The sequence below is a fragment of the Caretta caretta genome, chromosome 3 (assembly GCF_965140235.1).
Source record: "Caretta caretta isolate rCarCar2 chromosome 3, rCarCar1.hap1, whole genome shotgun sequence".
Classification (NCBI taxonomy): domain Eukaryota; kingdom Metazoa; phylum Chordata; order Testudines; family Cheloniidae; genus Caretta; species Caretta caretta.
The window spans coordinates 157,533,029-157,549,419 of NC_134208.1; the positions used below are offsets into that span (position 1 = coordinate 157,533,029).

The following is a 16,391-nucleotide window of genomic DNA, read 5'->3' on the forward strand; positions in this document are numbered from 1 at the left end:
TCACGAAACATTTTGGGTTTGATGAATTGGAGTTTTCAACCAAAAAAAAAAAAAAAAAGCTAATGGAAAATGTCCCCACCAGCTCTACTCTGCACTATGAAATGAGAGATCTCTGCCAATTTCTCAGTTCTGATTTCTGGATGGCTGAACCAGCAAGAGGCTAAGGAGAGGGTGTGTCAAGGTTGCTTTCTAGTGACCCTTCTGGTTGACCCAAAGAATGGCACTGATGAGCTCAAACTACAGTCACACTCACTGGCTGAAGGAAGGTCTCCATGAGATGGGGCAAAAGGATTTAAACCCAGGATGGAGAGGAAATCAGAGGATACTGTATATGAAACTTATGTTGAGGGGGAATGACTATGTATGTTAACATTTTACCATGAGCAACTTGCTCATGAATGCATTTAGAGAGCCATAATTCATGCCCACATCGGATTCTACTCATCCTCATTACAAAGCAAAGATTCTTACAAGAAAATCCCCACGAACATTCTCTGCGTTTCTCAGCGGAGAGAAATACCGCAGGGATTTTAGCTTTCAGTGACATACTTAGAATCTCTGTGCCTCAGTGGCCACATCTATACAGCAGGGAAAATGATCTTACACAGCGTGCACAAAGGGCTTTGAGATCCTGAAAAGAAAGGCACTTCTTATAAGTATAGTTACTATTTGATTTATATCCAACTTTTACTTTAGTCAGTTTCACCTTCTGGCTCTCACATGGCTAGCACAATGCTGCACTGTTGGGGCTCCAAAAATGTCAAGAGCATGTTTACCTCTAGCCCCCCCCCCCCCATATTCTCAAATTCTTAATTAGAATTTTCAAAAATTCATGAACGGATTTCTACTGATCTTGTTGTCACACAGACTAAATTACATCTGCAAGTCAACCATGCCTTGTCCCTTTAGAATGTTCTTAAAAATCAAATCAAATATTTCAATGGAAAAGGAAACGTATTCCAGCTATTCGGGGCTACAACCACCAATGTTGACCTCCCATTCGTTCGAATGGTTAGCAGGAAGGCAGAAAGAAAAGGAGGACTTGTGGCACCTTAGAGCTGTAGCTCACAAAAGCTTATGCTCAAATAAATTGGTTAGTCTCTAAGGTGCCACAAGTACTCCTTTTCTTTTTGTGAATACAGACTAACACAGCTGTTACTCTGAAACCAGGAAGGCAGTGGGCATCCTTCTCCCTTTGAGAGAGACTCCCATGCAAAGTTATAGCTTAACATCCCACCTTAGAGCTCTCTCCACAGACTGGGAGAACATGCAAAACTGTCAGGGGCTTCAGCTGGAAGCTGAACACCATTCGCTGGCTCATTCTAGTGGTATTAGCAAAAGCCAATTTTCAGGTGAGCTGATTAAGATTGATTCTTACTGTAAAAATGCCTTAGGCTTGATAATTACATTTTAAGAACAGTTATTCAGTTGAAATAAATGGGTAATGGTTTTAGATATACCTCTACAAGTAAAAACGAGAGACCATGTGCTTACACGTTTGCAGTCGTAAACAGTCTTGGAACATGTGCACGCTCTCTCTCTCTCTCTGATACACACACACACACACACACACCCCTCCTTTTATTTTGACATTTGCCGAACACCCAGAAACCTGCCTGAACCGCTGCTTTGCCCAATGAAAAATGGGAAGCGACATGCAGAGTGGAATGGTACTGGGAGCGAAGTCAGATTCATTTTGGGCCAGTCATTCTTCATTTGCTCGAGACTTCCATTTTATTACCACAAATACCATTCCTGCCAGTAACAGAGCAAGAAGAGACTTTTTATATAACATGAATTCCCACTGTAAAAGAACATGGCAGGGAATTGGCCGGTTGTCTTTCCAGCACCTGCCCAAAGGTGGCAGCAGTAACATTTCATACAGTTCAGTGATCAGTATCTTAACCCCGGTGTAAAGGACGGAGGCAATGAGCCAGGTAACAAGGACACTAATGGACGGGGATCAGGGACCCCTTGGACCTTTAAAAAATTTCTCTCAAGGGTCACATTTAAAAAAAAAAAAAGATACATTTTCAAAAATACCCTCCAATCCTGGCCTGTAGTACTGCCTACCCCTCTACCCCCACTACCCTTTGATATTCCAGAACTAGGTCCCCACCCAGCTCTGAGGTGCACCTCAATCCTGACTGAAGCACCACCTACGGTTCTATTTCTGTGCACCCCAGACACCTTTCCTCTAATGCAGCTCCATCCTTACCCACAGCACTGCCTGCTGTTCCAGCCCTGGGCTCCCCACACACAGCCCGGTCTATGCCCTTCACTCCTGACCTGCCACAACCCCTGCTATTCCAATCTCAGAAACCATGGAGTGCATCGACCATGCCTAGATGGTGGCTTCGCAAGCTGGGGGAAACGTCCACTAGGAAGTAGGACGGACCCACTATGGTGGCTTTGTCCTAAAGTAGGATTTAAATCCAGGTCACCATAAGTGGGGAACCTGTCGGTGGATTAAGCTGCTGAGCCTTTTTCTAGCTCTTTAAAGTCCTACTTCACAGTGATCTCACTTGGCCCAAAATGTCAGCAACACTCTTCAACAATGTCCCTGTCAACTTCTAGGGAGTGACTGAACCCAGGTCCTCTGCAGCATGGCCAGCAGGGAGTGCGAACCACAGAGCCAGCTTCTACTTCAAACCATGCACATATTTAAAATACAATTACAAATCAGAAGTTAGCAGAGGTGAGGGTTGGCTTTAATGTTACATTCAAACCATGCTCCTGCCGCTCTGTTGTAATGAAACTCCTCCGGCTTTGCTGCATCTGCCATCCACATTCATTCATCACATCGACTCTGAGCATGAACTACGGGCCCCAGCGCTGCAAGGGAAATGCAGTCCTGATTGCCACCCTGCTCGCTTTCACTCTGCCAGAACACATCAGCGGAAATGATGCTGTTGCTCGAGTTGAAACGCAGGGCGGAGTTGGCTGGGGTAGGGAAACGTGGTGGTGGGAGGAGTGTTAAAAGGCCATTCCCAGAGTGAAAAACAATCAGTGAAATAAACGTTAGTGGAAGACCCGGTACTGGGGCAGGTGAGAGCGGAGTCTTCATAATAAGTAAGTGTCATTGTGATTACATCAGTATTTATTAGATGTATTTTAGTGCCACCTTCAGTCAGAGATTGGGGCCCCGTTGGGGTAGGAATTGCACAAACACAGTAAAGAGGCCTGACCCTGAGAGCTCACAGGTTAGGAAGTTAACTTGGACCCGTGCCCCCACCAAGTCACCGGGCTTTCAAGTGGAACAGCATAGGTTTGTGACAAGGGCAAGGCAGGTAAGAGACAAGGGGCAAGATTATGGCAAAACAAGCCCATTTTTACATAATATTATGACCTCAGACAAGGTATTTCACCCCTATATGTGCCAGTTCCCCAAAGATATGTTCATATATTTAATAATAAAATATACAAATAACTGTTTTAATCATGAATAACAGTATTTACTAGAAAAAAAAAAACTTGTGGGACCTTAGAGACTAACATTTATTTGGGCATAAGCTTTTGTGAGCTAAAACCCACTTCATCGGATGCATGCATTGGAAAATACAGTAGGAAGATATATATACACAGAGAACATTTACTAGGAGAGACACTTTCCTGATAATAGTAACAATAATGACCTTTCTATTGATCCTTAAACACTTATCTTCCAAGCACAGCTAACCACGCAACTAGTTAAAATCTGCATGTGATACCCCTGAGAGGTGCATACGTATAATTATCCCCATTTTACAGAGGGGGAAATTCAGGCACAGCGAGGTCCAAGGTCACAGGAGTCAGTGGCAGAGCTAAGGAGTTCCTTGTTCCCAGACACTACACTGAACCCACAAGATCACGGCACCTTTTATTTGAATGACAAGGTGCTGTGGCGGGCAGGGCAAGAGGAGAGGTGTTTCTAGTGGAAGGAGAATATCATTGTCTGCTGCGAAATCAGCAGAATTTAAACCTATTAAATCCATTTATTAAAGCTTAATTAGCACGAAATTAAATTCAACCCTTATTCAAAGAGCCCTAAATCATCAGTACTGGGCATTTTTACATGAGCTTAATTGAAAAGTCCCTTTGGAGCAATGCCCACCTATTCCCCTGGCACCACTCAGCATTTGCCTCTCAGCAATTGCAACAGGGACCCAGGGGTCCAGCTAGCTTGATTTGCACACACACACTGGCCAGTTCCTTGCCTCCTGTCTCTGCAATATACCCATCAACTGCTGGGACTGACTCACTATTGCACACCCAGGGTAATCCTTTTGACTACAGCAGCGGTACCTCAGGGATGAACTGGGCCAATGGGGATCCCCAATGGAGCAGGAGAGAGAGAGAGAAAACTCCAGGTACAGGCTAAAGAAAGGCAAGAGAGAGAAAACCTTGGCAGGTATCCCACTGAGGGTCAGCCCTGCACTTTCCGACACATGTCCACCACTGGCCATAAGAGAAGCTATTGGTGGATTTTACCAAGACCTGTGCTAATTGAGTGGTGACCTGGTTTTCTGAGACACGTACCTCTTTGATCCTCTGCAGGAGAGGCAGCAGCCAGTCTTTATTCACCTCGCAGTGACTGTCTAGGAAGGTCAGAACTCCTGCCTGTGCCACGTCTGCCCCTCGGATTCGGGACCGGATCAAACCTGTTCAGATACACGCAAGCTCAGGTGCATCACAGATTGCATCCGTCTCTCTGTGCAGGGGATTAGTGGACTCCCCAGAAGCACATTCTACACACACAGAGAAGCCCCTTGAGCCCCAACCCATCCTCCATTCCACATGTGCATGCCTGGGTTTTGGTGTGAGCAAGCCACCTCCCTCATTTTCCAAGGTCATTAAAGTATTTAGGGTCATTTAGATTACTGATTTATGGAAATTACACCAATTCTTAATTAATGCAATTATTTCTGCTGCCACTTTCCTGGGGGAAAAGTGAGACTTAAAATGCTTCAGTAACCCCCACAGGTACAATAATCTAATATAGATTTAATTCAGCTTGGAATGTGCCTGTAACAGCAGTGACAAAGGAGAGGGGAATTTGAACAAATATTTTATCACACCACCAACAACAACCCCCATCCATCCTCCGCCACAAAGAGTGAGTGGATCTCCTTAGTAAGTCTGTGGTTTCAGTCTGTACGTTCACTGGATCCACCAGCGGCGTTCCCACTTATGTCCATGGAAGCCAGGCGTGGGGATGGAGGACTGTCCATAACTGAAGTGTCAATCCATGCATAGGCCCCTCTCTCTCTAATCCCTAAAACTCATCTTGACTTCCCACTGCTGGCTCCATCTACTGACCCACTGATGTCTTGCCCCCTGTGGCATCAAAAGTCATTAGCTCAGGATGCTCAGCAGAAACATCTTTTATCAAGGAGGGGGACATCTCAAGTGCTGGTCCCAAGGAGCGACAAGCCTGCTGTGTCTATTATAATGCACTTACCCCACCTTACTGTTAGGAGATGTAGGAGGTGGATATTTGTGTGTGTGAGAAAGAGACAGAGGTAAATGCAGTGGGTGTATCTAGCTGTGATGCTACAGTCCATGGGGAACTACTCAGACACACAGATTTAGGGCTGGATTGTTTGGTTAATTTTTGATCTCTAAAGATGAACACAAAGTCCTCCTTCCACCAGTTACATCTCTCCACTGTCTTTGTGATACGTGGTATGTGGTATGTGATATCTACCATCTGTACTCCAGTCAAATGGCTCCTCCCCACTCATTCCTCCAGTACACTGCCCATTCGCCAGTTAGCAGCAGCATTAATAAAACGGATGGACCCTCCACAAACGGAAGGACCTGCATCTTGACCAAGGATAACTGACAGCACAAAATGGGGACACAAGAATGGAGGCAGTGCTGGAAAAGCACCATCCGTGGTAGTGGTGATGGGGTGAAAGGAGACAACAAGGAACTAAGGGACTCTGGGAAATAGAAGATCACAAAGGCAAGAAGCAGCATTGCAGGGACAGGGAGAAGGAGCCCATTGATAATTATGTTACAAGAACCTGGAGGAAAGGGACTGAGACATACCCCAAGAGTCCGAGCAAGAGCGAGAGACAGATAGAAGGCCAAACCCTGGAACCTGGGGCAACATGAGTGACTATGGGGTTTCCTGGGGATATCCTTGTGGACTGGAGAATGGAGGCTCCTCTCAGACTGCACTCTATAACTTCTATGGCAGCTCCAGGCTCTGTCATCTAGCTAGGGGCCTACCACCTCCACCACACCCTTGCCCCAACTGCCTACAGGCAGCATGCAAAGAGCCTCGATGGAGTATAACTCTGTGGTGTACAAGTGGATGTGACCCTTCTGGGCTGGGTTTCCAGATCCTGACTCCCTGCACACCAGCATCTGCAGCAGAATCCGTTTCCACTGGGTCAGGGCCCTCTGATGCCATGGAGAAGCGTATGTGTATGTGAAGTACGTGTGGTGGGGTGTCACAGTTTGGCCGGGAGAAAGACAGACAGAAATTCAGAAACAGATATAGAGAGAGGGCAAGTTTGTGACTCACTTACACCAGTGTCAATGCAGAGAACATCTCTGACATCAAAGGAGCCACTCAAGATTCACCCGAGTCTAACAGAGCAAATCCAGCCAAGCAGGAGAATACTCAGATAAACCCCCTCTACTCACCATCCTCCCTATCTCCCCACTCCACAAAATCCCTATAGCTCATGCTTTTGGCTTGCCGCTAAAAACATTCTTTGATATTTGTGGGTTTTTTTTAATACTGTAAAGCGGCATTAGAAAATATCCATTTAGATTTTGGGGCTGGGTGGCAAAGTGTATCCAGAGGTCCGCAGCAATAGCCCCCTGGGGCATGCATTCATCCTCCTTACAGATCTTCTTAATCTTTAAAATATAATTAATTTATATTTTTTTTTAATTCCCATGGAGGCAGCAGGAGCTGATCTCGTCTGTTTCATTAGAACAAACAGCTTTCAAAAGAAGTCCCGGGGCTTTGTTTTGCCTTTTCTAATTTTCTGGCTAATAAGCTGCAGCTGAGCCTCATTGGATATCTTAACAGGTCCAATCTCTTTGAATGGGCGGGGGGGAGATCCATTTTGATTCTCTGGCCCTTCTGAACATCTCTTTTTATTAGTGCTCTCACCCCTCGGATCCAAAAGTCACTGATATTTGCAGAAGGCCGGCAGATCTCCCTGTGATCACATCACCTCAACACAGTCACTCCTGCCAATTCAACTGGGCATCCATCTCTCTTCCCACCTCCAGGAATTTCCCTGTCTCTCACCACCCACCCACCTGTGTCCTGACAGGATCTTACCTTCTCGTTGCCTGTTGCGCAAGCATTTCACCTTGGGTAACTTGCCCAGTAAATGGCAGTCGTCAGCTTTGGAAACACAAACAGAGGCACAGAACACATCAGTGTTGAGGCTATCACTTTCACCAGACATGGGCCTCACAGGGTAATTAAGAGGGCAGGAAGGGTTCTTTTTTTATGGGTGGCACATCAGATAGAAACTGGGCTTGATTTTTATCACACACCTGTGTAAATCATGAGTGACTCTGCTGAAGTAAATGGACCAGTTACCTGGTTGATGTAAATCAGTCCATTTATTCCAATGGAGTTAGATGGATTTCCAAGGGCTGAGGATATGGCCCAATAGAATTACAATGTAAAATCAGTGGTCAAGGAGAATCAGGGCTTAGGTTGGATTCTGACCTTATTTACACTAGTGTAAATCTAGATAACCTGCCACATGAGTAAACCTGAAGAAGAGCTCTGTGTAGCTCAAAAGCTTGTCTCTTTCACCAACAGAAGTTGGTCTGATAAAAGATATTACCTCACCCTCATTGTGTCTCTGTTCCCTCATGAAGCAGAAAAACCCTTGGGTGGCCTAAAAGGCATGGCCGAGGTGAAAAGAAGGGATGAATGGAGCGCTACTGCACTCTGGCAATCTCAGCTGTAGAATGGCTCCTTGGGGGCTGTTGCAGCTGGGTGCAATGTAGAGCAGCCCTGAGGTTGCTCTAAGTTAGGCAGGCACCAAACTGACCTCTGATACGTAAAGAACTAAGAGGAGTGCAAAGGTGACTGACAGCCACCTTTGCTCCCTCTCCCCATCTTGTCCCACGTGGAGCTCTGATGCAGATGAAGATCTAGCCCAACAACTTTCCACTTTTAGGAAAGAAAGTGCCTTAATTTTTTTCGCCAAATAAGTGTCATTTGTTTACTCTATCCCTCAAACATCACACCTATTCTCATCTCTTCCAGCAGACTGAAAAACTCCAGGTCTGGTTCATATCTCAGTCACAATAGTTTCCCATCAGTGTAACTCCACTGATTTCAGTGGAGTTGCGCTTGATATAGAATATGATCCAAAACTCACTGAATTCAACAGGAGTCTTTCTGGTGACTTCAGTGGGCTTTGGATCAGGCTCTTATGCCAGTGTGAGATCAGAATCAGACCAGTTGTGCTTAATATGCACTTCAACCAGCCCTATTTATAGCCTTTGAGTGTTGGCAGGTAGAGAGTAAATTGCTTGGAAAATGGGTATAAGTGTATTTTACATCCTCCTTTTAGTTGCTTTTCTGCTACACCTTGCAGCCCCTTGGTGTGCAAGTTAAAGTGATGCAATGTGCATTCATTGTATCAATTAAACCTGTTCTCTTATTCACTTCACTCTACAGCCCTGATTCTCCACTCAATCACACCAGTGTAACACCAGTGGGCCTGATCCTCAGCTAGGGTCAATCGGCATAATTCCACTGAAGTCAATGCCTATTTACAGCAGCTGAGATCTGTCCCTCTTCCTTCAATAGAGTGACACTGTGTAAAATGGGTGTAATGGAGGGAGACTCAGGTCCCATGTGTAATTTACAGCATCATTTTATGACACAGCTGTAGCTGGCTCACTATGCTACAAATGGTCACTGAGCAGATCTGAATCCACTCTCCCTTACACCAGTGAAAATCAGGAGTTACTCCTTTGAAGTGAGATTCTCCTCGCAGGTACAATGGTGCAAATCCAGAATAGCTCCACTTGAATCAAAAGGTGTTCTGGACTTACAGCAGTCTAACTGGCAATTAGATCTAGCCCAGTAGAACACCACCAGTGTAAAACTGGTGTGGGATCAGAATCAGGCCTACTGTGAACAGAAATGATTTTTTTGTTTCAATTAAAACAGATCCTCTCTTTTGGAATTTGAAATTCTCATGCAGCATTTGCAACCCCACTCTTTGTAGAAAGGGAAATGTGAACTGTGGTTCAAAATCTTTAAAAAAACAAACAAAAAAACCCAAATTTCCTTCCTAACACCACCTTAGATTATTAAAACTGGTAGACTCTCTCACAGCTGTATTGATTTTGTATCAGACAAACTACTTACATACTTTTTGGGCATGGAAAATGAAAACAGACCAGTCAGTTTTACTTCTGATTTTAGACAGTGACTTTCAGAGTCTCATGCACCAGTATCGTGCTGCAACATATGGGCTGCAAACTGAAGCTGGATGGGAATTTTTCGATTAAAGGTTTTTGGGTTGGAAAACGCTGATTCTTCAAAACCACAACATTTCAGGGGAAAGGGTCACTTATGATGAATTTCTTATTTCGAAATTTTTTTGAAAAAAAAAATTTAAATGGTCTACACATCCCATTTGGAATTGTTTTTTGAAATCTCAAAAATTTTCACAGGTTGGAAAAATGGATTTCCCATCCAGTCCTACTGCAAACTCTGTATGGCAATGTTTATTTGTTTAAATGAAAAAAACTATTTCCATCAGAGGGTTTTTTTAAGCCAAAGACAACATGTGGATGTGGCTCTACTGACCCTTGGGTTTTCTCAGAGCTTCCTAGTACACAGCCTAAATTTTAGCCAGATTTTCAACCAATGTCCCTGCAGTGAATGGAAACCAGAAAATGAAACTGACTATAAACAGAAAATGAAACTGACCAGCCTCGTTGTACTGTCTATCCTGAGTTAAAGCACGAAAATTGAACAGACAGCATAAACAGGCAAATGAGATATACAAAGTTCTTCCAACTTAAAGAATCTGTCTCTAGTTCCATGCCCAGCCCCACACCCTCAAATCCCAAGCTCATTGCAAAGGGGGCTATATGGGAAAAGTAATACAGCTCCCATGTACTGCCATCACCCAACACAGGGCTATGTACTCCCCATCCCTTCGCTTATTCTGTCATCCCAACCCAGCACAGCCCCTGTGTGTGCAGTCTGTCTCCTAGTGGTTAGGATATGGAGAGTCACTTACGATCATTGCTGAAGTCATCCACTAATATGATTTCATGGACCAGGTACACCGGGGTGCGGTTTAAAACACTGAGGAATGAAAAGAGAAAGTCCATGATAGTACCTGAGTAGCTAAACAAGTTAGGAGATGGGGAAAGGTGGGAGCTGACCTTTGACAAGGAAAAAAAAAAAAAGGGCAGGTTTCCAGTACAGAGATAGACAATGGACGTGCCCGTGAAGCAATGTACAGGAAATCAGTCCCCATGCATCAGATACCTGAAGTCACATCTAATTATTCTAAAGAGAGCAGAGTTCCTATTTCCCTCCCTTGCCCAGCCCTACAAAGCTTAGAAGAGATTTGCCATTAACCTCAATGGGAAGCGGGGAGATGTATGTTTAACAATATGCATATTACAAGCTAAGTTTCACATGGGAATGTACAACCCTCTTAAAATCCCTTCCCCTCCCCCGGAACTAATGTTAGGTTACTGGCAACAGGACCAACACATAGCAAAATTACCTGTCAAAAACCCATCTTTTCATACCTTACAGGCATGGGAGGAAAAGTCCTGTTTTTACTGTGAGCTGATTGTGTTTCAAAGACTGCAGAGAGGATAACAGCGGGTTTGTATCCTGGCTGTTTAATAAAAGAAAGAAGCTAGAGGTGATAGTTTAAACTCCCCTCCAGGAGTATAGTTATTGTGAAATGGGGATGAAAGCTACAATCTATTAATTATACCATCTACATGTTCTGTCATTAGAAATGCAGGGCCTAATTCTCTCCTCACTTACAGTATTATAAACCGGTGAAGTCAATGGAATTATACTAGTGTAAAACCTGCCTATAGAAAAGGAGTCAGGCTTGACTTTTTGAAGGGGCATTGGCAGCTGATGGATTGATTGTTCATATAGAACAGGTGTAAGTCAATTATTTTTTGTCAAGGTTCAAATTTCTTGGTCAAGGTATAGTTAAAGTCCAGACTCTAGAGAAAATAATAATAAAACCCCCAATCATAATATGTAAATAAAAAGATTTTAGGGTCCATTGGATGTTGTAGGTAGGTTACAGTCCTTAATACACAGGCTTTCCCTTTAAGCCTGGGGCCAGTCTCCTCAATTCGGGTCTTTGTCTTTCCAGCATTCTTGTTGCTTCCAGTGTAGGTGGGGAAAGAGAAAGGTAAAAGCATGATGCCGCTGTCCCTTATTTTATACTCTTAGTCCATGTCCCTGGAAAGACACTAGCCCAGGCATGTCTGGTGGGCCTTGCTGAGTCACAGGGTTGAGCACTCCCCATTGTGTGGTGCTTCTCTTACAGAATTGTAAATCCCTTGTTTACAGCTCCCCTGTGGATTAATGGTCATTCAGTGCCAGATTGGGTGTGGATCACCTCCTTTGTTGTCAGTGGAGAACTAGCAATGGATGATTCCCAAACTTATAACATATTTCAGTAACAACCATACAGCAAAATTCCATAACTTCATACGCACTAATGATATGCATAATTTGACAGAACAATGGGTTTCAGCAGTTCATGTTTCCTATGATATTTTATATGGCATGCTTTGTATGAAATATATCATAATTACATGACAGGGGTGAATATGGGTTCCAGGGTGCTGCTTTGAGGTACAGAGTGTCACAGTAGGTTTGGCAGAATTTACATTTTTTATTCTGAGGGGATAAGATGGATGTTTATTTGTAAGCATCTTTTTAGATTGTTACTGATTTAAATGTTCAGTTATGCAAAATTATGGGTTTTAAGCTTTTTTTATTTTTATCTATTTAAATTTTCACGGTTGCAGGAAATTATTGGGGGGCTTAGACAATCATTATTTAAAAACAGTAGATATTGAGATTCAAAAAGTTCAGGTTTTACAACCATTAAAACACAAATTGTCAACATCGCATGTCAACATATGCAAAGTAAACATCCTTAAATCAAAGTGTAATAAGTTGTCAAGCAGTGTTTTCTTCCTTTGCCTATTTGTAGATTTCAAATATAGATGGCAATATTTTTCTGTCTGTCTGTTTGTGTATGGGGAAATTGACGAGATAAAAATCAGGCCCCCTGTATTCATTACAATCTCCCTCTCACACACCACTCCTTTATTTCACACACACACACACACACACACACACACACACACACTATAATTTCTTTACTCTCTGTCCCTTTCTGCTCTGCTCCCATCTTGTCTGTTCATTACACTTTGCCTCTCTTTCTCTGAGCCCTTTGCTGCAGTCTCTCCACCCTGACAACTGTTCAAGCTGAACGTTCAAACCCACAGTGTTCAAGTGGGTTCAGAATAAGTTCACCCCCTCTTAGGTGGCACAACATTGTATGTGGAAGTGATGCCTTACCCCACCTTGTCCTTTATGGAGGGTCTGATACTGTGGGTTGCTGAGTACCCTCAACTCTCATTGAAATCAATGGGAGCTGGGGGTTACTCAACCCTGTACAGAATCAGGCCTTTGAATTGCATACAGCGAGCTAAATTCTGCAATCACCGACGCTGGTGTAAATCTGAACTAACTCCACTGAAAGCACCACTGGTATAAAACCAGAGTAATAACTCCATTGGTTTCAGGGGAGCTAGTCTGGATTTACACCAGTGAATGTGAGAGCAGAGCTGGTCTCAATCCTAGTAGGGCCAGGTCTTTGCCTGGTGTAAATCAGTGTAGCTGCACTGACTTCAGTGGAAGGACGTCAGTTTGCACAAGCTAAGGACTGAGCCTGTAAATGCAACATCTGAGTGACACTAAAGCCTTGATCCCAGCCCTTGTGCACAGTAAGGTTATCTGGGGAATATTCCCACACACTCTGTTGCACTAGCTCCTCCAGTGATAGCAAAGATGGGAGCTTCACTAATGCGGACAAGGCCCCCAGGGCTGCTGGCCTTTTTAACACCAGGGGGTTAGACAACACAGCATTCCAAATGCCTCCCGCCAACACAGCCACAGCGTATTAGCAAAAGTGTCTGGCCACCCCTCCTCCCTCCAGAGTTTGCACGCAGCCATTTCCACGTGCTGTTCCCGCCTGTCAAGTATCTTTTAAAAAAATTATTATTATTAATAGATTTGTCATAAACATACGAAAATAGCCCAAATGCAGGAGCTGAGTTCAGCAAATTACTGCAGCTGAGCGTCAGTACAGAGAGACAGGAGAGCCATAGCACGCTCGGTGGACTAGTTAACAGGCACTGATTGCCTGGAAATCAGACTTCAGGGAACTGGCAGGAAAAGAAGAATTGTAAAAGAGCCAGCAAAATAAAGAAATAGACCACTGAACATGTGTGTGGGGGAACTGGCCACAAGCCCCCAGCAGAAAATTCCCCACCATTGCTAGAGGGAGGACGGTCCAATGCTTACAGCTCTAGCCGGAGACCTGGGTTCAAGTCCCTTCTCTGCCAGAGACTCCTGGTGTGATCTTGGGCAAATCACTTGACCTCTCTGTGCCTCAGATCCCCCTCCGTTAAAATGGGGATACAGCACTGCTCTACTTCATGGGGGTGTTGTGAGGATCAATACATTAAAGATTGTGAAATGCTCAGATGCTACAGTAACTAGTAATAGCCTTAAGCCTGGTGTGCCCTCCCTTCTACGAGTCGGGAGCATGTTGTGGCAGCAGGGGCTAGGGAGGGGTATGGGGTGGAGTGCCACATCAATCTGGCTAGCCTCCATTGGAGTAAGGTCCATTAAGGATCCTGCATAAGTGCTAAAAATTAAAAGCAGCCTGGAAGCTGCTCTGAATGTTGGCTGCAGCTGGTCCTCAGTGTTAGGGAGACAGAACAGGGGAGAATCAGGCCCAACAGAGTTACACTGAAGTAAAACTGGAGGACATCAGAAGAAAGTTAGGTCTGAATCCCTGCTCACTGACACCAGTTTTCCCCTGGCGTAACTCTGTGGACATAAAAGGAATTACCTTTATCCTGAGGGAAGCGGGAGCAGATTCCAAGGTACCAAAGCAGGGGGAAATAAAGAGAGATTAGGGGCCAGATTGCGTCCTGCTCTGGTGCTGGGGGAGGAAAGAGACACAGGCAAGAAGCACCCACACCACAGGCTGGCCTATGCAAGAGCACACTGCAGTAGCATCTAACGTGAGAAGGGACAGCTTAGCCCTTGCTCCATCTGTGAAACAAATCACTCAGAAAGGGGAGAGGAGAGGTGAGGCCATGAGCCCATCCCATCCCCTCCACACTAGCCCATGGAGAGAGGCCAGCACCTTGGAGAACATAATCAGTCTATGCCATGTTAATGGGTGATGATGACCAACGTAACCTCTGTCCCCAACCTACACCTCCACGTGCACCCATCAGCCCTGGAAGAGATTGAGGCACAGTTCCCCCAAGTACTGCCTCCTTCACCAGCTAACCCTAAAACAATGACAAGCAGCAAGCAAATCAAATCGATTATTAGACTGAACATACGTGACATAACCAAAAGCCATGGGATGCTCTCAGGACTGGTAATGTTTTCATGCTCAGTTGTTTGGGGAGGAGATTGTACCAGATCATGGAACGCCACAGGATTATGATATCACACGCTCCATACAGGTATGAGCGCCACAGATGGAAACATTAACGTTAGAGGGAATTTTTCAACAAAACTTTTTTTTTTTGGCTGGAAAATACCAATTTGCCAAAGCCAAAGCTTGTAGCTAGAAAAGGTCAGTTTAGACAAATTTCCCCAACTTGAAAAAAAAAATGCGACCAAGAAATTTTCAGAAGGTCTCCTTGACATTTTTGAAATGAAAAAAATCCCAGTTTTCAACTTTTCGTTTAAAAATTAAGCTAATTATAGTACGAAAAAAGTTTAATAAAAATGGTCAGAATCAAAACAAAATGTTTCAAAATTATCAATTAGCGGGACCACCCTGAATGCACTCTGAAGAACCATGAGGGTCAGGCTTCCAAAAAAGGCACCCGACCCTTAGGCCTGCATTAAAATGATCAGGATTTCACCACCTGTTTGGCAGTGACTTGCTCTGTGTATTTTTTTGAATGGGTGGGTGGAGGCAGTTGCACTGAGTCATGCATGAACATGTTACATGCCCCGAATGACATTGCCTGCTACACTCAGAGCAGATCACATTAAACTATGAAGATTTTATGTATATATTTTCAGCCATCACTGAAATGCGGCAGCTGTTCTGCAACAGCATCACTGTGCATCTGTTCAGGACAGTGCGTGAAGAAAACCTTATCCCACTGAAAGCACCCGAGGAACTTTAAAGAAGCACAATGCAGTCTGGCCAGAATGAGTCTACTCTTGCCAAATGTGCCCTAACATCACCTTATTTTTACCTCTTATGAAAGACATCACTTTCAAGCAGCACAGCACCCCCCTTGCACCAATCCACAGCACTAGTAACTCACAGAACAGGGTGCTCCTACTGAATTACCCACATCAGTTCCTACAACACTTGAGCCTATCCTTGGGAGTTTCCCATCCAAGTCTCAAAACTGCTTAGCTAAAGACCTACATCACAGCCAAGGTGCTACAGGCCTGATTTTCCGTTCACCTGCACGAGTGTAAATCAGGAGAAATTCCTGAAAATCAGCAGAGATACACTGGTCTAAACCCACTGTGCGTGATGAATCAGAATCATATGCCTGCAGGCCCTAAACATTACCGCTCTGGAGTTCTTGGCTGCACTGCTAAAAACCTGCCCAGTAACAACCATCTGCCACTGGTATAAAGAGTTGTGCAACAAAGGATGAATGTAATAGAAGAGTAAGTTACTACCCAAGAGGCTGAGAGAAAATGCATTCACTTGCCAGCAAGGCCAAATTCACTATTCCTGACAGACATTTGCAACCTGAGTTGTATGAGTTGGACAATAAGTTACCAAGACCACTGAATACCCAGCAGACACCCCGCCCTCGCATTGTGATCATTTGCAGGAACAATTGGAAACAGAAACACTGAACACTTTAGCTTTTCGGTGTTACAGGGATTTCATCAGATACTCTATAAGGCACTCTTAAAAATTGAAAGCCAGCTTTTCTATTACTCAGATCCTCACTCAGCTTGCTTTCTTTTTTTGGTTCTTTTTCCTTTTGCTTTTTACACGTAAAAGTACTTGGTGATTTGCCCCTCTTTGAAGTACCTCTTCTTTATAGACATTTTTCTTTCTGAAATCAAATACAGGCAAATATATTGCAATAAAAAAAATAAA

General features: G+C 44.2%; 1 protein-coding gene across 1 annotated transcript in view; it reads right to left on the reverse strand.

The window, feature by feature from the left end:
• The window catches only part of GALNT14 (polypeptide N-acetylgalactosaminyltransferase 14), a 191,075-nt gene that overhangs the window by 43,604 nt on the left and 131,080 nt on the right, over positions 1 to 16,391 (reverse strand). Inside the window, exons 4-6 of the mRNA XM_048843389.2 lie at positions 10,236 to 10,303; positions 7,289 to 7,354; positions 4,519 to 4,640 (exon numbers count right to left, since the gene is read on the reverse strand). Of these exons, the coding sequence (XP_048699346.1) occupies positions 4,519 to 4,640; positions 7,289 to 7,354; positions 10,236 to 10,303 (256 nt within the window). The remainder of the gene's footprint in view (positions 1 to 4,518; positions 4,641 to 7,288; positions 7,355 to 10,235; positions 10,304 to 16,391) is intronic.